The 22,791-nt window shown below is 46.9% G+C and overlaps 1 protein-coding gene across 1 annotated transcript; it reads right to left on the bottom strand.

Moving 5' to 3' along the window:
- On the bottom strand, positions 1–22,565 carry LOC119393766 (brain-specific homeobox protein homolog). The gene is made up of 3 exons (XM_049416352.1): positions 22,025–22,565; positions 11,688–11,884; positions 1–394 (listed from the first exon to the last, which is right to left on the bottom strand). Exons 1-3 carry the CDS (start codon positions 22,437–22,439, stop codon positions 209–211), a joined length of 798 nt encoding a protein of 265 aa, XP_049272309.1. The 5' UTR covers positions 22,440–22,565; the 3' UTR covers positions 1–208.
- Between the last annotated feature and the right edge of the window lie 226 nt (positions 22,566–22,791).

Raw genomic sequence — 22,791 nt, 5'->3', positions numbered from 1 at the left:
GTCGCAACAATTATTACATTATCCCTCAGGAGCGATACGGAAAGCGGCATAATCTTTCAACTTGTCCGTGCTCGCTGCTGTAACGTCGCCAAGTCAATGTACACGCTCATCATAACTATAATTGTTGGTCGCCATATGTATATATACACATCAGAAGATCAGCCAGTCGAGTAATAGCTGCCCTTGTTGCAGAAGGCTTGGCGCCTCTCTACCGCGCCGCGCCGCCGTCTCCGACGACGTCCAGTTCGCCATCCAGGTCTGAGCCGCAGGATCCCGGGTTCGAGTCGTCCGTCAGTGCATGTCTGGTCGCCACCGCTGTCGACGAAGTGTCCTCGCCCACCTTGCGCATCTGCTTCTTGTGCTTCATGCGCCGGTTCTGGAACCACGTTTTAACCTGCGTCGAGCGTCAGGCGAAATGAAACGCTGCTAAAGTAGACTCCCGGGCGAATCGGTACGACATACTTACAGAAATTCAAAACAGCGCTAAAGAAGCAAGAGCGGTGAAATAAGGACACAGACAACAGCGCTGCTCGCAACAATTAGGGTTTATTCGTCACAACCGCGCAATATATGTACTCGCACAGACGTGAATTTGTAACAACCCCCGGTCGAGACCAAAAGAAAACATGCCGCCTCCCTTAGATTACTAGGGCGGATCCCCCCCCCCTTCTTTGTGCGCCCGTCTACGAAAATGATACTTATACAGGGTGTCCCAGCTACCACGCAGCACGATTTAAAAAAAGAGGAACGGCGTTGCGCGAAGCAAACCTACTGCATATTGTTCCTAGCACACTGGAGTAGCCACTGCTATTTCTTTTCGTTAATGAGGTTTGATTAATTAGTCGTAATTATATTTGTAACTCGGCAAGTACTCACCTAATTGTCAAAATATCAATGAGGCGTATGTAGGCATGTTCAAATGGCATCTAACTGCGCTACTTTCAACAAAGCGCTAATTGCGCGCACATTTTTTCCGGTTGATCAAGAAAGCCCGCGAAATATGAAGAGTGACACGTGACTAGACTGTTACGCGCGTCGGGAACCAGCGCCCTCAAACAGGCTCCCATGAGGTAGACAGTATCAAGGAAAAAATGCAGAAAAAAAATGCATCGCCCTCTCTGCCACTCCCCATCCTAAGAAACGCACCGCTTGGTTTTACAGAGTCAGGCCATAATCTGAACGCCTGCCGCGTTATCAGTGAGAACAGTCGGCCCTGAGATATGGATAATGATTGTGGCGTACTGTCGAACGAAATGAATCCCAGCGAAACTGCACGCATATCGTTGGCGCCCGACCTGTATACCTTGCCAAAATGCGGAACGCTGCCTCTCGCAACGGACAACAGGCAAAGCGGTTGTTTGCAGTAAGCTTATTTAAGGGCGCTGGTTTCCTTTGCGGTTGGGAGCGTAGTCACGTGTTATTTTTCATATTTCGCGGGATTTCTTTATCAGCCGGAAGAAATGAGCACGTAATTAGTACGTTGTTAAAAATTGCGCAGTTAGATGCCATTTGAACATGCCTACACGCGCCTCATTGACATTTTGACAATTAGGTGAGTACCTGTCGAGTTACAAATATAGTTATGACTACTTAATTAAACCTCATTAAGGAAAAAAATAGCAGTGGCTACTCCAATGTACTAGGCACAATATGCAGCAGGTTCGCTTCGCGTAACGCCGTTCTTCTCTTTTTAAATCGTGCTGCGTGATAGCTGGGACACCCTGTATATCGAACACTGTTACCGTAAGCCGTACATATTCCCCCCTCCACCCCTCTTTTTCTTTATTCTTTATTCGTCGACTACCCCGCAGCGTCCAAGGGTGTTACAGCAGGTTATGACATTGAGTAAAATTATATTTGTTCGAACAGTGCGCTTGCTCTTTAGTCATCCTATGACACTGTTTAACTGTTCGAACAAAAAATGAATTGGGATGCATGTTGGTCTTGTCAGGGTACTCCAGGACAAATATGATCAGTGCGCTTTGAAATGTAATTAGTTTTCTGTAGGTACATTTCTCTGTTAATTCCGCTTTCATCAGAGTCATGGCTCACACACTAAAACGTGAAATCTTGGTATACATTAAGGGGAGTCCTTTTTTTTTTTTTTTTGAATCATCGTTGATGGGACCACAGACACCGGCGCTTCTTTCGAGTTCGAAAGAGGATATAGAAGTCGACGTTCAGCCGAAATCAGTTTACGTACATTGCTCCAGTCCTTCGTTAGATTTTGCTCTCCAGCAAGTCGGCAGTAGCAGCGTAATGGTTGCAGATGCTCTATGTGCTGTAATAGACGTTTTCAACGCAATCCTTACTTCTCCGAAAGGAAGGCCACTTAAATCGGCATTGTTCTGCCTCCATTTATCGATGATTCACGTGCAATGCCTGCAAAGGCAAGCAGACTTTTGCCACTGTGCCCGACGATGCGGACAGTGAGAGGGAATTCAATCAAACGATTCATCGAGAACTGTGAAAGGACACAGGCTACGATCCAGGAGCTTTTACGAACTCCAGGATCACTTACAGATTATGAGCAATTATGAGAGGTTATGAAAAACAGCTGCAAAAGTTTGCGACACTATTCGGGCTGAACATGCCAATGGAACTGTCTGGCCCATGCGATCAACTTGCCAGGGCCCTTCAATGTCCCAAATACAATGCGACCGGAACCAAACAGGCAGCTTAAGCACTGTGTCAGATCACGGTGAACTTGAGAACAGAGGACGGCTGGGATCAGGTTTTTGACGAAACAAAATGCCACTGTGAGGTTGGGCCTTAAACAGAGGGAACGCGCGGCTGCCAGACGCGGGAAACCGTCCACGCGATTTGAGGAGTCAAATGAGCCTGCTGCTCCAGTTGTATTGGATGCAAGGACAAACCTCCAAAAAGAGTTCTTCGCGGCAGTTGACTGCGTGAAAACCGAAATAAAAAATCGGTTCCATCAAACTAGCACGGCGTTTCTGACAAAGCTCGAATGTGCGATCGTCATCAGTGCACGTGGACAGCGATCCCAAGCATTGATTTTGATTTAGATAGGCTTGTGGCACAGCTTTTACTCCTCCCAACAGTTGTTTCTGGGGCAGGTGCGACCGCTGTTGAAGAAGTCGCTGAAGCACTCAGGGCAGAGTCTCAAACAGTTGTGAATCTTTTGGACCAGGTTGTCAAACTTGTGCAGCTTTTGCTGACAGTATACCGACATCAGCGGCATCAGGAGCTCGTCTCTTTTAGTGCGCTCCGGCAAGTGAAGACATATCTTCGGAGTCGCATGACGCAGACCCGTCTCACTTGTCTCCTCCTGCACGCCCACCGAGAAAGAACGGGAAAGTTGGCTCTGAATAAAGTCATCGACGAATTTATCACGAAAACGGTCGAACGCTCAGCAACCTTTGGTTCATGCTAGTCATGTTTTTTTTTTTTTTTTCGTACCATAAATATGGTTGAGTACTGAGCGTTCTATGTTTGTAAATCGACGCACCAGTGCATTTGATCATCAATCCAGTATACACGTATTTTTAGTTTCCTTCCTCGTCCCGCATTTCTGCAATGCACTATGTCATTGTACAGGACTTCACTAACTTGTAATACGCATTTGTCATTCCATGATACATTACCTTCCTTGCTCGCACCTTTGTGCTCATCTTTGTGCTCATCTGCATCGTTAAGTCTGTATTCGTCTTCATTGTACGTATATCGTCATTTGACATACAATCCGGCGATTAATTTTTTTTTCTTGCGTATGGAAGTGCTCAGCTAAATGCATGCGTCTATGTGTGTGGAAGGGGGACTCTTGCCTCGGTAAAATTTTTGAGGGAAGTATATCTTTCCGTTGTTCTTACTGCGCGTGACGCGATTGAAATGATTGAACAGATTCTGTTTGAAATTGTAAAGGCTCACTTTATTGAATAAACAGTTTTCGCAGCATACCTTTTTAATTGATGCGTGATTGTTTTATTTTGAAGACGGGAAATGACGTCTTTATTCATCTCACACTAGAAATACATTAGAAATACAAGCCTTTTGGTCAAACAAGGCAATATTGAAAAATAGCTCATAAGCGATGGTAAAGGAGACAGCCATTTGGAGGCTGCTAAGTATCAGATGTGCATGTGTTCTATTGTGTAACCTTAGTGAAATTATAAAAACAACCAGGGAATGCTGCCTTTCACATCGTGATCTAGACCATGTATACACTATCAACAATATTGTTTGAAGTTAATTTATTGCTACGAATATAGATAAACTATAAAGAAATATGTTTTAATTATTCAGAAAATGCAAATTACTATCCTACATTTTGCTCCTAGTTTAAAGAAAAAAAGTTAATAGAGTAAAAAAAAGTCACAGTTTCGCCGCAACGGCGAAGCAATGAATGCGATAGCAACAAATTGCAATGTAAGGCGAAGAACGGAAAGCAGCTCAAAATTTCCGGCGCGTCGCTGAAGCGCAAAAGACGCACGAAAAGAACACATACAGGGCGAGCGCGAACTGTCAAGTGTCACAGTTTTTATTTATTTCTGTTTGAACAGCGTGCTCGTTTCGCAAACGCGGCCGCTGCAGCGAGCGAAGTGATCTTTGTACGCTCTGTAACTTCAGCGCGGACATCGCGGTGAAAGCACAAGACGTACATTCCCCCTGCTCCCTCCACGAGGCGCACGCAGGCGACCACGCCCCGTAGCGCGAAGTGCACCGAGGCGCGCGCGCGCAACGCTATACGTACGGGGCGATGACCTTTAAAGCGCGCCCTTCACGCACTTCGCGCCATCTCGCTGGTGAGTAAGAAAGCACGCTGAAGTAAATGGTGTATATAAATAGCTAGCCGTTAGCATGCTGAAAGACGGTACTCTTCGTGGCCTAGCCGTCTAAAGCCTGTTTCACATGCAGCGATTTTGCTCCAAGAGCGGAGCGGCTGCCGTCGCGGAAGCCCAAAAACAGGTTTTTTAGAGCGACCAGTGGACGCTCGCAACGCCAGCGACCGAGATCGCCGGAGTTGGAAAAATTCGCTAGCGGCAGCAGCGGCAGCGCGTCTGCCCAAGGTCAACCAATGATGAACCAATGGGAGAGCACTGACGTGCGGAGCACGTGACCGCAGGGGTGGAGTTGAGGAACGGGCGCGCGCGCGCCAGGAGGAACTCGGTTTGCTAGCAGACGACATCCGCAGCAACGAGCTGGCAGTGTAGAACACTGACCTCCATTAAAAAGGCTGGACGGCGCATCCCCGCTCTGCGAGGCGGGCGCTTGTGAAGCCACCGGAAGGTGCCCTGTTTGTCCCGGAAGCCGGCGTCTTCTGTGCGTCTCAGTCACGCAATTCAAATATTCTCGGGTAGCACCTGTTGTTATGATCGTTTTTATTTTTTATTTTTTCAAACTCTGCGATTACGCCTCACTTTAGACGCCGACGAACGCTACACGAAAGATGACAGACGCCGTGCCGACACCGTCCGAATACGGCGGAGCGCTGCAACGTACAAAATGTGTAAAAAATAATGCAGCTTTGAGGTACTTACGCGTGAAATATCTTCCTTGACGACTTTTCCGGTCGATTCGTACAGTTTACTGCGCTACAAGCAGGTATTTCTTTTTAAAAAGAAGAGAAAAGCTCTCTTCCGGGACAAAAACGGCGGCTTCCGGTGGCTTCACGCCCGCGTGCTCGATGCGCCATCCAGCGGTGTAGAAGTGCCGTTCTTTTCCTTTTGTTGTCCTCTACGGCGCTTCCGTTAAAGCAGACAAATCGTTTGCACGTGTCATTTTGTTCTTTTGCATTTTTATCGAATCGTGGCACCAACATAGGTCCGGTCAGGGGGACCCTACAGCACTCCGCACTTATAGCTCGCAGCACATGCTGCTGTTTTTTCTTGTTTACCACGCTGGCCCAGCATGTTCGAAAAGTTTGCTGTTTTCTTTTTTTGAATGGTCACGGACCCCGATGACGACAAGTGCCGCCGCCTCTTTACTGGAATGCCCATGGGCAAAAAGAGGGACGAGCTCCTTCACAAACACACAATATCGTCGACTGGGCCGCTTGCATCTGGTTGCCGGCCCAGACGGCGCACCAACGCCTCGCGGCATTCGAGAGCAAAAGCCACCGAAAGCCCCGTGAAAGCTTAAAAACACAAAAGCCAATTCTTTCTTTTGCTTTTTCATGGCCAAGTGTATGTGCGTGCAACATGACTTGCGTGGTAAAAAAAGAAAGCTGGAACAGAAATAAACGTGACTACTGAAGTTGTTTAATTGCACTCTGATACACTGCACATTTTCATCATTCAAGGTCTAGGCGCGTGAAAATCGATCACCGAAGTAGAAGGCTGGTGAAACTTGCAACCTAAGCGCACCAAAACAAGCGAGCCCGGAGAAAGGAAACCCGCGGATAACGGGCGCTTCCCACAACCATCACTGCGCTTCGCAGAGGCGCGCGCCGCGCAAAAGCGGTGCATGTGAAACGAAGCCGCGTCCGAGAGTCCTGCTGCCGCTCGATCGCCGCGGGCCCCGCCGCTCGGTCGCTCGCATGTGAAACAGGCTTAACGCCGCGCGCTGCGGAGCGAGAGGTCGACCGTTGGATTCCGCGCGTCGGAAAGTATTTCTGAATTATTTTTCTTTGTGGCTTATATATATATATATATATACGCACACACGGTGCATGGTGACGGCAAAAACCAGCCGAGACTGTCCATATAATTGCTGTCGCAATAAAATAAATAGAAACAATACAAACTATGGTCATGGTTGAAGCGCATATTCTACAATCTGACAATCTTTTCTGTGAAGTGGCATGCTAAGTACAAACACATCAGAAACGTGTGCGCACATGCGTGCTTGTACGCGCGTGAGTACTTCTTTGTGTGCGTGCACGTTAGAATATGGTACCACGGATTATCCTGGAACCAGCCGGAACGCGTGGCTTAGCTGGTATCTCGAGCCCTCCCTATACCACAAAAGAGTTCCGGAGCCTCTGGTAACACTTGCAGAATTTTTTTTCTCCGAAACGGAGCGGAACGCCCTGCTTCGTCGACCCTTTCGTTGTCAATGATACCGCAATTACCCGGGCAGCCACTGGAGTTTCATCACGTGACCATCTAACACAACGCGGTGGTGAGACTCGAATTTTAGATACCAGGTGTGCACAAAATATTGTTACGCGCGACTTTCAGAATTAAATCCAGAATTCTAGAAATCCAGAATTCCAGAATTAAATCGACTTCCAGAAACAATCTGGCAGACCGCTGATCCTATGCAGTCACTTGACTACGTGCTCTGCTAAATAGTGCAGATTATCTGAACCTGTGTTGAAGGCTTTTGTCTCTCTATGTTTTACTTTTTGTCCCAACGCTTAAACGCTGTGTTGTTCAAATAATAACTTTTCTTTGTATCTACTAGTTGTGTACATACACTGCCTTTCCTGCATGGACCGAATTGACCAGTATTTTTATATAAACAAATGAAATTCGGTGCTTGCATTCCAACCTCAGCACCTCAGATCGTGAATGGCACGGTCGCGCGTATTCTCCTTTGCAAGGCGAATGTATAGCATTTAGCATTGTTTAGTGTCACTCCTATTTGATTCACCAATACAAGTCATTCAGGAGTATAACGCAAAAAAAAAAAGACGTATCCCCCCCCCCCACCGTTTTCGTTGTAGTAATCAGTTTACCGCTCTTTTTCATCCTTCTCTCTCCCTCTCCTCGAACTCTATCCTTAAGATACACGCCAGGCCTAACACTCTCCATAAAAGACAGGTGACGATAAGGCCCGCGCGAGGCCCTCTCTAATCACGCCGGCCGAGTGAAAGCTCTTTGGGACTTGGCGTGGACAAGCGACTGAATTGCGACTAATGACGCCATCGATTTGAAAACTCATTGACAGCCAGACGACCAGCGTTCGGATTGAAAGAGTCAAAGATAAAAAAAAAGGGACACCGAGATTAAACATTGTTCACTAAACGACCCTGCGCACATCTCGCTGTCCCCCCCCCCCCCCCCCCCGCTCCCTCGTTCAATCCCGCTATCCTTCTCTTCCACACCACACCATGGCAATGCGGGAAAGAAGGAACGCTGTTGCCTCGAGGCACAATTTGCTGAGTCGAAAGCACGGCGGTCGGACCTCCACGGGCGCTCGGACGCAGCTTTTTTCTACCGTGCATCGGGACATAAAAAGAAATAACAACGAGAGAGAGAGAGAGAGGAGGGCGAGATAAAAAGGGGGAGGGAACTACGAAAGTCGCAAACGAGTCAAGCGCAAAGAGTGCGTTGCTGCGTAGCGCTGGGCGCCCGCACGGTCGCTGCCGGCGAGCTACGTCGAGGACAAAAGCGATTTCGTGATCGAGACAATGGGGGCAGCGATGTTACTCATTGTATCGCTCCTGCCACACAAGGACGCGCACACGTAAGAGGGCGCTAGCGGCGCGTCGTGCACGGAAGCAGTGATGGAGATCTCTCGGCTTTTGTACACGGTCCAACCCCCATCCTGCACCGCTGTCGTCGTCATCTTCCCCAGAGGCACGTTCCGGGCCACTTGGTCGAGTGCGCAGTTTGTTTTTCCCTCCTTGTCCTTGTCCCGCATGTTCTATGCGCCGCTTTCGCCGTTTTATTTGGAGAGTATGGGTTCCGATAAAAGTACAGAAGAGTATATGCACGCACGTGCACCCGAGCGGTGGCACTCCGGAGTTTTGGGCATTGAACGAGTTGTGGTTAATGTTTGTTTTTTCCCTGCTTCTATGAGCTGGGCTGGTATGCTATAAATCTGCTTCCAGTATCAATCCGTAAAGTTTCTGGCGACGAAGGCGCTACTGCGGTTTTTAAAGGAAACAGACTTGGACAAACGACTGTGACAGTGATGTGTACCACGCGAGAGCGACGGACTGTGACTGACTGTGGGTGTGCCGCGTTATGTGCTGTCTCTCTTTCCTCTCCATCTTTATATCTCACCCACCCCGCACTCATGTGTAGGGTAGCAAACCGGTTGTCCTAAAGTGGTGAACCTCTGATGCCTTTCCTTCTCTACTGTTTATTCTTATTCTGGCAGTAACGGCAGTAATCATTTCGGAATGTCGTCGTGAGAAGTCATCGCGGATGAAGGCGACGAAGGCATTGCTAGAATCCTTGCAAACAGACTTGCACCGGTGGTTGCAGACCAATAGTAATATTGTGACTGTGTGTGTGTGCTCCCCCTCTCCCTCTTTATCCCTTCCTTTTAACTTTACAACGCCCCCATCTCTCTCCCCAGTGTAGAGTAGCATACCAGCACCTCTATACTGGTTAACATCCCTGCCTTCCCCCCCCCCCTCTCTCTCTCTCTCTCTCTCTCTCTCTCCTGTTTAACAAACAGGAGAGAGATGAGAAGGAAACATCGCGCATTAATTGGAGAAATTCAATTCTCTTGGCAAGGACACCGTAATAATGTTTTAAAAAGTTGAGTACAGGAAACTTAATTTTTATTACACATACTTTAAAGGAAAAAAATTGTGACGGTAGAAATGGGATAAAACAGCTGCCTGTAGAATTAACCTCTCACCATGAGGTGTTAATCAAAGTCGCTCTATATAATATATAGACAGCTATGAGATGCGGCATCAGAAGCACAATATACGTGTGCTGATGATGGGAAAGTTTTCAAAGCGCCGATAAACAATATCGATGACGAGTTAGCATTAAGGAGCACCGTACCGCTAACGACGAAAGAAATGTCCGTTGTTATACGACTTACTTGACTCGCGCAAGATAATTGAAAGATGCGTATTCTGTGAAGACGAAGATAAACCGGACAGCGGTCACGTGCGTCACCCAAGAAGACGAGGAATACATGTAGAGTTGTCTTATCAATAGATGTGTCTTGAAATAACGTAAGACGCTGTGACGGCCACAGAGACGTTAAAATGGATGACAGTGACGAAAAAGTCATGCATGCGCGATTTTTTTTACCTAAGTGCATGACGTCTGGCTATGGGATAGGATTGGATTGTAGTGCGTGGAAGTATTCATAAGTACGCGAGATCTCTAATTAAAAGCGATAATAAAGATAAAATGTTAAGCTATAGGTTCTTTTTTTAGTAAGTTACGCTTGTGAAATATCAAAACAACCACGCCTAAATGAAGGCTTCAGCCGAAACAAAAAACGGGGGACCGTTGTCACCATGATGCGTTTGGCACACCGTGCGCTCCGTGACGTCGCAGACATTGAAAACGTCTACTTGATTGAGTACGGGTGGCTAAATGCCATATGAATTTAATTCGAAAAAAAAATTGGCCGCGTATCTGCGTGCCTCGCTGCAAATGTCGTCGAAAAACGATAGTCGTCTGCCCGCCGTACTACATGAGTCCTCCTCCTATATGTTGAATCGCCACATCTGGCTCATAGCGTCGCATTTGCAGCGCAGCCCGAAAAAAAAAAAAAACACTTGCATTTTCCACGCAGCCTAAGAAACACTAGGGTGTTTAGAATTACGTATCTGTGTATTTCCTAGTGAAGGAACTCACCGCCTAATACTTATGTATTGATATTGCGCCTCAGATATGCGTAACATTTGCTTTTTGATCAACAATGTTCACAAGTATGAACGGCGGTACCAGTTCAAGATGGCTGGGCGTTCCGCAAATGGTTAAACTTTGGCAGGGTGGCTGAATCGGGTGACAGACAGAAAAACAGAAAGACAGACAGACCAAAATTTTTGCATTTAAGTTCCCCAAGAAAGACTCTCGTCTTAAAAAAACGAGGAACTCAACCTATATAACCAACTACGTTTCGAGTTACGATATCTATGACGATGACGGACTGGCGCTGAGGGTTAAAAATTTAAAAATGGAGGGTTTGGTTTTAGGGGCGAAGCTTCTTAAGGCGGCACCCGTTCGTCCCTCGTAGTCGTAGTAGTCGTAGTGCGTAACTAGTCTTACGCTTTGACCTCCAAGGTGGTGCCGGTGGGAGATTTTTCCTGTGCGTTGTTGAACAATAAAAAATTCGCAGCGTGCGCGTTAACTAAAAGCCGAATTCTTCTGTCTCTCATTCCCCATTAGCAGCCATTGGCATGTTCCAGTAGGAAACGTTAGTAGGAGTAGAAGTGTAAGTGTTAGCTAAAAGCCGACTTCTTCTGTAGTAGGTAGTGCCTGGTGAGATTTCGCCTGTGCGTGATTAAACAATAAAAATTTTGTTCAAAACGCCGTTGATTGATGAAATAAACCAACGAAAGACGCCAGATGTTTTGTAAAAGCAAAACGAAAGAACGCCAGATGTTTCTAAAGCAAAACGAAAAGACGCCAGATGTTTTCTAAAGCAATGGTTTTCTAAACAATGAAAATTCACAGCGTACATGTAAAATTAAAGTGAGCTGCAAGTCGTCATAACTCATCGAACCTTTAGTATAAACGAGCCTGATCTCACGTCGGTGATGATGTACTGGGCAGAATTCACGGAAGATTCACGGTTTACCGATGAACCTCCGCAGCTTCGCCCACTCATCATCATTCACTCCGTGGATATGCTGTGATTTTTTTCTTTTAAATATAATCATAAACCGTTCTCGGCGGTATAAACGAAAACAAAATGCTCAGTGTTGCAATGCTCTTTAGTGAGCATCTAGTGCAATCGTGGCTTGGCACGTGGGATTAAAATTGACTGCGACAAAGCAGGAAAGCATGGGAACATAACATAATCTCCTCGTATATGTGTATACGGCTTTTAAGTCAATCAATCAATTAGTCACATACCTGTGTTTCGGACAGGCTGAGCGCGGTGGCCAGCTCGAGGCGCTCGGGAGTGGAGAGGTAGCGCTGTGCCTCGAAGCGTTTTTCGAGTCCGTGCAGTTGCTGGTCGCTGAACACGGTGCGCGCCTTGCGGCGGCGGCAGGGACGTGAACCGGGCTCGCAGCTGCCCGGGCCCCCGAACAGGCTCGGAAACGCCAGCCCTGCACGTACATAACATGCTTGCGGCTCCTTTGTTTGCATTGGAGGAGAGGGTACGAAGTGTATACACACAAGCGCTAAGGTAAGCGGTGGCAGCCTTAAAGAAGACAAGTCCGCTTGTCGGAACGTCGGCTCCAGCACACCGCCATGTTTACGTATTTTTCATGCCTGTGGCGGTGGCTTGTGTTCTCTACCTTCGTCTCTTATCTCGATAGCGCTAAATTTTCTACGCGAACCTATATGACGACATTTGGCCGGCCTTGCCGCAGCTCGGCAGCCATCGAAGTGACTGGGAGACGATTAAGGTGGCGAACTGCAAGATTGAACAGCGTCATTCCATGATTCACCAGTGAATGTTTGCGAACGCTTCAACCACTCCTGATCGTAGTCACGGACGAATGTGTGCACAACGCAGTATCTGAGTGTGTTCTATTATGCAGTGCCCCATTGGCCAGCTTTCAGTGGGCTGGCGGAATCGGTTTCCCTTCAGAGTAATGGAAAGTTGGTCTAGTTGGAATAGTTATACACGGTTGATGCAGCGCCGAAAGACGAAGACGTACAACCAGAAAGAACCCTATAGGCGACAAAACAAAACAAAGCAGGGTCCTTTGAGTGTATCAACCAGCATATCCGAGCACTGTGTGCTCTTTAAGTCTTCCTGCCTGTTAACCTTGCGTTTTGACAATTTTCATTATATGGTGGTAGTGGTTTGAAGAGGAAAAGGCGCCTAATTTCATTATATAGGCCTACTGATGATTGTTACTGGTTTCGCATTACACCTGAGAGAAAGAGTGTAGGCAAAATAACCTGCATCATCACCGCAGTCGTTCTCAACCTCCTCGTCCTCCGCCTCCTTTTCATCATCATCATCGTCATTATATTCTCTGTCCACTGCAGACCAAATTAATGCTTCTCCTGCCAACCTCCGACTCTCCTCACACCCCCGTATGTTCAATGCCTTCCTCGAGTTCGTTTCCTTATCCATGATACCCTTTTAGGGCCGCCATTCCTGAAATGCTCTTACGCCATATAATTGCTCGTAAGAGAAAAAAAAAATCAACCAATCCCGGGTCTGGACATATGATTAGCGAAGGCACCCGACCAACGGCACTCACTCACGCACGAAAAACTTCGTAAATTATGCCCTATAGTTATCCGTTTTACGCGCTGAGTGGCCTGCTCAACTCTGTAGAATATTTGCTTGCGCCCCTCTTTCCGTTTTTCTGACCCACACTGCCGTTTTTTCTATATGTTAACGTTAAGTGTGTCACTTTTCGGGATGATGGTTGTTGCTGGTCTCAGCGGACCTACGTATAAGAGAGGCGATGTGCGAATATAAGCGCTGACGAGAGCTCGCCGCTCGAAGAATATAGCGTGCTTGCAAGCAAGAGAGGGAGAGAGAGGCGCAGTGGCGCCATTCATTAGCGCGGCGGCGCGAGTGCCTTGGGACGAGGACGCAGCAAGACGAGACGCTCGGAATGGGGGAGGAAGAGGACGGGGGGGTTGGACACGATAATTAGACGCTTCTTAGCCCGTTCCCCTTAATGACATCACGAGCGCCGCCGCGGAAGCCCCCGTTGCGCCGCTGTTTGTGTTGCTGATGCTGCCGTTTACGCCGCGCGAAAAAGAGCGCGTCGGTGCTGGAGAAAGAGGCACGATCCTTCGGGCATTACATGCGGGACCTCGAGGGAGCGGGAGCTTCCGCGTTTGCACGCACCGCAGCGCGATGTTGTCGTACGCGGTTACAATTGCCGGTCTCAACAGCGTCGCGACTCGGCGCATGGTAGAACACGCATTGTAGAACGTGTATACATTATAGTCTGTCAGTGAGTGTTTCAGAGTTCAAATATGCTGGTGATACATATTCCTGGCAAACGGATGCGCCTCGCACGCTGACTGGCTTCAATTTCCCATTGGGACTAACTTATCCGTCCATCCATTATCGTCACAAATATCCTTACGTCCACGTATACGCGTGACTTCTGTGCATGTTGAAAAAGAAAAAAAGTCGTCCCATAATACGGGCTACGCTACATCCAATAATACCTTCTTTTTTCCGTATAGCACCCGTCATGCGTTCTCAGTGTGAGGTGTCCTTATTATACGGTGGCACATTGTCGGTATTTGTTAAGTCCCTCTTTGCCTTCCTTACTTCCGCGCGTCGCCTTTGCTTCAGCACTTACGTGCTTGCGCTGCAAACTCTTGAACATGTATACGTTAGCCAGGTCTACAACGTCTATGATGAACGGGCATAAAGAATGGCTTCAGTAAAGCGCACAAAGCGTTGCACGAGGCGAGCATGGTTGCTCTGCTCCAATTGAACACTTAGCGCTCGCAAAACACGTGAGCCTCTCGCTCTGAGGGCAGTGCAAATGACGGAGACGGAGAGGGCTTTCTGTCTCTTCTCTCTTTCTCTTGGCGGTGCTCGGGTCAGCGATAATGCCTCCCGGCTTCAACTAACGAGCTTAATTATGACGGGCCACTCCTTTTGCGCCCGAGGTGGTGCCTCTCTATCCGTCAGATGGAGACCAATGTCACCGTTACGCATACCATTATATATATATAAGTATATTGCCTACAAAAGTCGCGCATGCTATGCAGTTGCACAAAGTTGGAGACAGCTGTTGCTATATAAATATATATATATATATATATATATATATATATATATATATATATATATATATATATATATATATATATATATATAGCTGAATAGCATGCGCGATTTTTTGCCGGGACTACTTATTCATTGCATTTTTTTTCTTTTACTGTCGAAAGCGTATAGTTACTACCATCACCTTAAAAATGTATCCATGCTTATTAATGTTGACGGTGCTTGTCACACAGGTTCTAAATCTCAGTGGTGTTCCGCCTTGGAGAATGCCTTGTCGAACATTCTCTGTATGCTCAAACGCCCTAATAACAAAGTACTCAGGACCTTCAAATTACTTCGTTATACGGAGAAATTTGGTGTAAAGGTAGCACACCGTAATGCTCCCGTAGAGCCGGTATGCAGGAGATCCTTCGTTATACCGGGTTACTTCGCTGCACGTATAGAAGCGTTCGTTGTAGAGGCGTTTGATAGGCAGTTTGCGCCTACAGCTTTGGCTTGCCTGCGAATCTGTGCAGCGCGCCCGTCAGTTGTTCTCTATTTCACTTATATTTATTGGCCTATACCCCGACTGGAAATTCAATATCGTGTGTTGGCTCCGAATACACACTAAACATTTTACACCCGGAAGGGTGTAAAAAGGGTGTTAATGTAATTTACACCATTAAGGGTGTAAACATGTTTAGTGTGTACTATTTTCTCGTTATACAAGAACACGCGCCACAAGCTGCCCCTGGTAGCAGGCTTCTTGATACACACAGAGCTCCTTGACGAAGCGCACTTTGAGGAGAAAGATTGACGCTTACGGTATGCTTAATTAAGAGTATTGTTATTGCGGCTGTTGTCAATGACTAGACAAATTTGCGAAAAAAAAAGAGTTTTAAAAGCACTTCTGTGTGGCTTCGTTTGCTTACTTACTCGTGGAAAATATTGCCTGTCGTCATCAAGAATATCACGAATTCCGTTTCAATGTGCATGAAAACGTGGAAATGAAACATAAAAGCGAAAGTTCTTAAATTGTTAAAATTAATTGTCGGGGTTTCACGTCCCAAAACCACGATATGATTATATACGAGGGACGCCGTAGGGGAAGCCTCTGGAAATTTCGACCACCTGGGGTCCTTTAACGTGCACCTAAATCTAAGTACGCGGGATATGTGGGCGCCGTGGCCGGGATTCGATCCCGCGACCTTCGGGTCAGCATTCGAGAACCATAACCACGAAACCACCGCGACGGGATTTAAGTTCTTAAATTGTAGACGGGGGCGGCGCCGAGGGAGAGGAGGGGGGCAGCCCACCGCCCAGAATTTTCCCCTGCTCCCCCTTGCACCCCCCCCCCCCTCCGAACAAAAAAGCACAGCCACCCAAAAGTCAGCGGTATGCCCCTCTCTACCCACCTGAAAGAGCTCACTTGTCGTGAGCTCCACCCCTCCCCCTTGATTTAGAGAAACTCAGTGGTTCGGTTACAATATATTGATCAGTTTTTTTTTTTCATCAGTTACATTTTATTTACGGTTGATTCGTGCTGATACAAGGGTTACCTGTACAGCAAGGTTCCAAACAATTTTTCGCAATAAGAAACATGTTTATTGGCATTGAGTAACACATGTTTCGAAAGCTTAGTCTTTCCCTATTTTTCGACATAATCATCGTTGAGATCAATGCATTTTTGCATGCGGTGTACCGTCTCATTTATGCCTGCATCGTAGAACTCTGCCGCCGCGCGCCGCGATGGTATAGCATTATCGGGACCCACCTTGTACAAACCTTGGCATATCCTAAAAGGTCTGTCAAAATTTTGCCAATGCAGGTCTTGTTGGCATCAGGGATCATCTCGCAGAACTCCCGAACCGTCAGCATTCGATCTTTCAGCGTTGTTTCTTCCACTTTCGCAATTGTTTCGTCCGAAAACGATGGCCTTCCAGAACGCTATTCGTCGTGGATGTCTGTACGCCCGTCTTCGAATTCTCTGCACCATTTCCGCACGTGTTGAACGCTCATACACTTATCTCCGTGGACTTTACACAGTTAGGAATCAATGTCCACCGGTATACAGTGTTTTTTTTTTTTTTTTTGCGTATAAAAAACGAATCACAAAGCGTAATTCGCACCTATAGCGGGAGAAACGAGTGGTAGCTCCATCTCTGATGGCTGCCAAGCCAAGGCTGAGGGCAGAGCAGACAGCTCGCCGAGGCGGGGACTGGGAGAGGGGGAACCAAGCTACACGCCAGAGACGCCGAATTCCGCGTAGCACCGTTCCTCGTGACTGCAACTTCTTGGAAACCTTTTACGGATAACCCTCATATATCTATCTATAACTCACGTTTCAATAAGTACAATGAACCATGGTCGTATGTTGTCTCCCAGTTCACAATCGCCGAAAGGTTGCAAAGGTGCTACTATTGAGTAGTGATGATGACCTCACACATATATGGCGCAGTGTGCACAAAGAGGGAGTGGCGAAAACCGCGGCTTTCGGACAAATATGACCTTGAATTTCTTTCCTTCCCGCGGTTTTCTGGGGTAGACAAATTTCAGTTCGTGGTGCTTACATTGTACTACTTTTGTTTGTCTGCATCGCAGTATGCGAATGAAGCTGTTTGCATGCGTTGAAAGACCCCAGGTAAGTAAACGTGCCGTTAGGTTTTCATCACGTGACTGGTATTATTGGTTGCAAGGCAACACTAAACAAAAATAATACAGACGTCGCTGATATTGCGCGCACATTCACCACCCGCGCATATTATTGCGCATTCAGGTATATAGGCTTCATTGTTGGGCCCCTGATTTTTCGCGTACGCATTTTATTACATCGCTATTTAAGCATAATGACAGAATTGACAACCGAGAAAAAATAGACTGCACTTGGAGGAAGCCTATAAAATGGCAAGGTTGACATGTCAATTAAGCACGTGTATTCGATGCACATTATATCGCTGACCATCGACGTCCAGCTTTCTTCTTCTGAAGTTTCATAAATGTATAGGAAGATTGAAGAACGTCTTTAAACTTCTAAATCATATGCACATTATTTATTTGGAAGTCTCGTCCCAGCCATGAAAACCATCCATCGTATAGCACGCTACAGGTGCAGCGCTGAACTCCCGGCATGAGGGTTAAAAGATGCAATGAGATGGGGTCCGGACTCCAGGCTCTCCCACGGTATATATGTTTGCCCACAATATGTGTTCGCCAGGGGTCATACAAAAAAAAAAAAGAAAGGTTGCGCGGATTCTCAATAAGTTTTGACAAAGATTTCTTCGGAAGTGGTGTTTCTTTTTTTTTTTTCCCTCGAGTTCGGAATGCTGATGCTTGTTTTATAGGCTGTGACCAACTGAAGACATCTCTGTATTTAAAACTATTTTTGGCACTTGACAATCACCTGAGCTTTGCGTGCACACATTTTACAGCCGATTGTTTCCTGTCCTTTACGGTAAGGTATCAAACGGGCTACTCGTAAGTGGACGTGGAGGTGTCCTAATGGCGAAACTAAAAATGAAATAGACTTCATAATGTGCGACCACCCGGGCATTGTACAGGATGTGGAAGTAGTTAACAAGATCCGATGCAGTGACCATAGAATGGTAAGATCTAGAATTCAACTAGACGTGAGGAAGGAACGGCAGAAACTGATACGCAAGAGGCCGATTAATGAACTAGCTCTGCGAGGGAAAGTATAATTCAGAGTTTCACTTCAGAATAGGTACGCGGCTTCAACCGAGGAAACCGACCTTAGCGTTGACGCAATGAATGATAAACTGACTAGTATTATTAAGGAGTGTACAGTGGAAGTCGGGGTTATAGTCAGTCGTTAGACAGGACACTGGTAAGCTATCCCAAGGGACGAAAAACCTCATTAAGAAACGTCAAGCCATGAAAGCCTCAAACGCAACAGACAAAATAGAGCTGGCGGAGCTTTCGAAGTTAATCAATAGGCGTAAAGTAGCCGACATAAGATAGTATAATATGGAGAGAATTCGGCATGCTCTGAAGAACGGAAGAAGCCTCAAAGCTACGAAGACAAAACTGTGCATAGGCAAAAATCAAAAATCAGATGAATGCATTAAGGGACAAGGAAGGCAAGGTCACAACCAATATGGATAGAATAGTTGAGGTAGCGGAAGAGTTCTACAGAGATCTGTACAGCAGCCGAGACAGTCAGGATGATAACGTAAGAAGCAGTAATATCCCAGAGGAATCTGACATCCCACCAGCATTGACAGCAGAAGTAAAGAAAGCCCTAAAGGGAATGCAAAGAGGCAAAGCCGCTGGTGAGGATCAGGTAACATCACACCTTTTGAAAGACGGTGGAGAGATTATGTTAGAAAAACTGGCCACTCTGTATAGTGTCTCTCGACGGGGAGGATATCAGAATCTTGGAAGAATGCCAACATCATCTTGATCCATAAGAAAGGGGACGTCAAGGACCTGAAAAATTACAGGCCCATCAGCTTACTGTCCGTTGTCTACAAGCTATTTACAAAAGTAATTGCTAACAGAATTAATACGACATTAGAGGTCAATCAACCAAGGGACCAGGCAGGATGTCGTACAGGCTTCTCAATAATAGACCATATTCATATCTATCAATCAGGTGATAGAGAAATGCGCGGAATACAACCAACCCCTATACATAGCCTTCATAGATTACGAGAAGACATTTGATTCGGTGGATACATCAGCAGTCATGCAGGCACTGCGGAATCAGGGCATCGACGAAGCCTATATATACATAATGGAAGAAATCTACAGCGGATCCACAGACACTATAGTCCTCCATAAAGAAAGCGACAGAATCCCAATAAAGAAGGGCGTACGGCAGGGAGACACGATCTCTCCAATGCTATTCACCGCGTGCTTACAGGAGGTTTTCATGGCCCTAGATTGGGAAGAATTAGGGATAAGAGTTAATGGAGAGTATCTCAGTAACCTGCGATTCGCTGATGACATTGCATTGATGAGTAACGCGGGAGACGAATTACAGCTCATGATTACTGAACTGGATACGGAAAGTAGAAGAGTAGGTCTGAAAATTAATATGCATAAAACTAAAGTAATGTGGAACAATCTTGGCAGAGAACAGCGCTTTGCGATAGGTGGCGAGACACTGTAAGTTGTAAAGGAGTACGTCTCCTTAGGAGAGGTAGTAACCGCGGAGCCGAACCATGAGAGTGAAATAACTCGAAGAATAAGGATGGGATGGGGCTCATTCGGCAAGCATTATCAAATCATGAATGGTAGTCTACCACTATCTCTCAAGAGGAAGGTATATAACAGCTGCATCTTACCGGTACTTATACCTACGGAGCAGAAACCTAGAGACTTACAAAGAGGGTTCAACTTAAATTGAGGACGACGCAGCGAGCGATGGAAAGGAAAGTGATAGGTGTAACCTTAAGAGAGAGAAAAGAGAGCAGAGTGGGTCAGGGAACAAACCGGGGTTAAGGATATCATAGTTGAAATCAAGAAGAAGAAATGGATATAAGCCGGTCACGTAGCACGTCGGCAGGATAACCGGTGGTCATTAAGGGTAACTGACTGGATTGCAAGAGATGGCAAACGCGTGAGGGGGAGACAGAAAATTAGGTGGGTAGATGAGATTAAGAAGTTTGTAGGTATAACGTGGCAGCAGAAAGCACAGGACCGGGTTGATTGGCGGAACATGGGAGAGGCCTTTGCCCTGCAGTGGGCGTAGACAGGCTGATGATGATGATGATCAAACGAAGAAGGTCACCTGCCCAGCCCCTCGTCTAGAGTACAACTGCTACAAAAAGCGACTCTCCTCCTCTGTCATATAACATTCGAGAAGATAGGGGAGATTGCAGGAATATTCGTTCCAAAGGAGCTAAAACATTAAATTTAAGCAGTTGATAAATTTGATTTAACCTCATCAACTTATCTCTGACCACGCCGTCACATAACACCAAGCAAAGCATGGGGATAGGAACGAACAGCTGGCGCAGGAGACGGGACGGTGAAAAAAAAACGACAGGCGAGGCGCTGAACTAACAAATACAAGTTTATTGCTGGAAAATACAATACATATATACACAAGCTCCGCGCAGAAGGTCAGCACTAACACACAGTGTCTGCGCAGAGACCGTGGCTGAGAGAGTATGCGTGGAAGGCTGTGTGCCCAGTCATATATCGAATTAAGTGTTTTAGGAAAATACGATAGCAAGGAGCACGTGTGAGATTTGTGAAGCCTATCATCTTCATAAAACATGAATACACCTGTGCCTTCCGTTTTCCCTGCATAGCTGTGAGATCACTCATTTGTTAAAAACGTGAAAGCCTGCTTTGCCGACGCATTTGATGTGATGAATTCTACCTCTGCGCAGACACTGCTTCTTTTCTTGGTCCTATGCGCGGAGCTTGTGTATGTATTGCATTTCCCCGCAGTAAACGAGTGGTCGTTGTAGATCACAGTCCCGACTCGAGCGCTTTGTTCCCGTCCCAATGATGTACCAAGCAGCCCAGATTAGGTGCACTAAATCAGCTGTTTAACAACCTCACTTATTTGCCTTTTATATCTGAATACACTTCGACTTGATCATGCGAGAATGTAGTTTATATATTAATATCAAATCTGAAATCACGTTGGAGCCCATACTACTTCGCATTTTAAGTTTGTCAGTTTGCCTTGTTTAACGTCCTGGAGCACCGATCCGCCGTTTAAAGATAACGTGTTCATATATATCTTCGGCAAAGGCATTCTTTTAAGGTTACATGTTATACTCTTTTCCGGTAAGTACTTACTTGCCACGTATACGACTCTCTTCAAAGGTAATGTTAACACTCTTTAGGGGAATCGCGCCTCCCACGACTCTCCGAAGAAAGTGTAATGATCTGCAAAAAAGAGTAAACCTGTATCTTTAAAGAGAATTGCATATGTGGCAAGTCAGGGCTTATTCAAAAAAGTAACAGGTAATCTATCTTTTTTTTTTTTTGTTTCTCAGAGTCTATATATGTATACCGCTTTCTTTGCACAAGAAAAATAAACGCTGACGCGGTTTTTATCACACCTTTATATAACCATTTTCCCTTCTTCCTGTGTCCATCTATACGCATTCATCTATAGCTTCCCTGTTAGCCGTTACCGAATTCGTATTTTCGGTTGACCGTGTTTTCCATATTTCTGTCAGCCGTTTCCCAAACCATATCTTTAGTTTTCTGGGGGCGTATATCATCAGTTTAGAGTGATTCAATATCCCAACGCGTAACCTCATCCTAGTGACGAGTGTCGTGTCTGTGGTTTACCCAATCAGCGCATGCTGAACCTATGCACATCTCCGAAAGCGATCCTCTGAAGACGCGAGTGGTCGAATCTCAAAGCGTTTCGTTCCTTGATGGCCGATTACCTTCGCCAATATATATTTGCGTCGCTGTTATCAGCTGGCATCTGCTCATGTGCGAAGCAGCGCTAGATGCAGCTAGTTCTTCGTAAGGTATATATTTTTTTTAATGCGGCCCGCGGTCCCCGCTGTTTGCCTTCTGTCGCGTAGCGTTACACGTTTGGTAAACGTACCTGGCGACAGAAGGAAGGATCCTTGTTCGATGGACTTGCCGATGAAGTGGGCGGCCGGAAGGAACGCGGCCACGGCCGATCCCTGAGAGTATATGGGACCCAGCGGCGGCGTCTGCAGGCAAGTCGGTCCACCGGCCGCACCGCCCTGCGAGGTCACCGCCGATCCGCGGACGTGCATGGGAGACGGGCCCAGGCAGAGCGGGGAGTCGGCCAGGGGTGTACCCGGCGGCGCCGTCAAAATGTCAGCGATCATGAACGAACGGCGCGGCGACATCTTCTGTCGGTAGCCGGTCGCCGTCTCACCACCGTCGTCCTCGCTCACGGCTACGGCCTTGCGATAGAACGCGCTCATCATCGTATCGCTTCTTTCAGCGTTCGCTGTCGTCGACGCGGCCACCGACTCCGGGAAACGCATCGCCCACCACGAGGTCAAGGGACGTCGTTTTCACGTCGACGACGCGTCGCTCCGCCGATGCTGCTGATCGTCGGATGCCCGCATGACGAAGCATTCGCCGTCGCTGACGCGAATTCAACGCGTGTGCCGCCGGTCTGTTTTCAACACGTTTTAGCCGGCCTAGGGAAAAAAAGAGCGGAAAAAGACCGAAAACGGGCGTAGAAAGGGAGGGGAAACCCAAGCAGCGTTGGACGCCCTTGTTATCTTTATTATCAGGTCATCTTTCCCCACCCTTTCCCTCACTACGGTGCGATGCCGTGGAAGGGAAAAGCAGCTCTCCGGGCTCCCTAATGGGGACGCAGCACACTTCGGG

This window comes from Rhipicephalus sanguineus, chromosome 5 (genome assembly GCF_013339695.2).
Source record: "Rhipicephalus sanguineus isolate Rsan-2018 chromosome 5, BIME_Rsan_1.4, whole genome shotgun sequence".
Lineage (NCBI taxonomy): Eukaryota > Metazoa > Arthropoda > Arachnida > Ixodida > Ixodidae > Rhipicephalus > Rhipicephalus sanguineus.
This window is presented reverse-complemented; position numbering and strand designations above follow the sequence as displayed.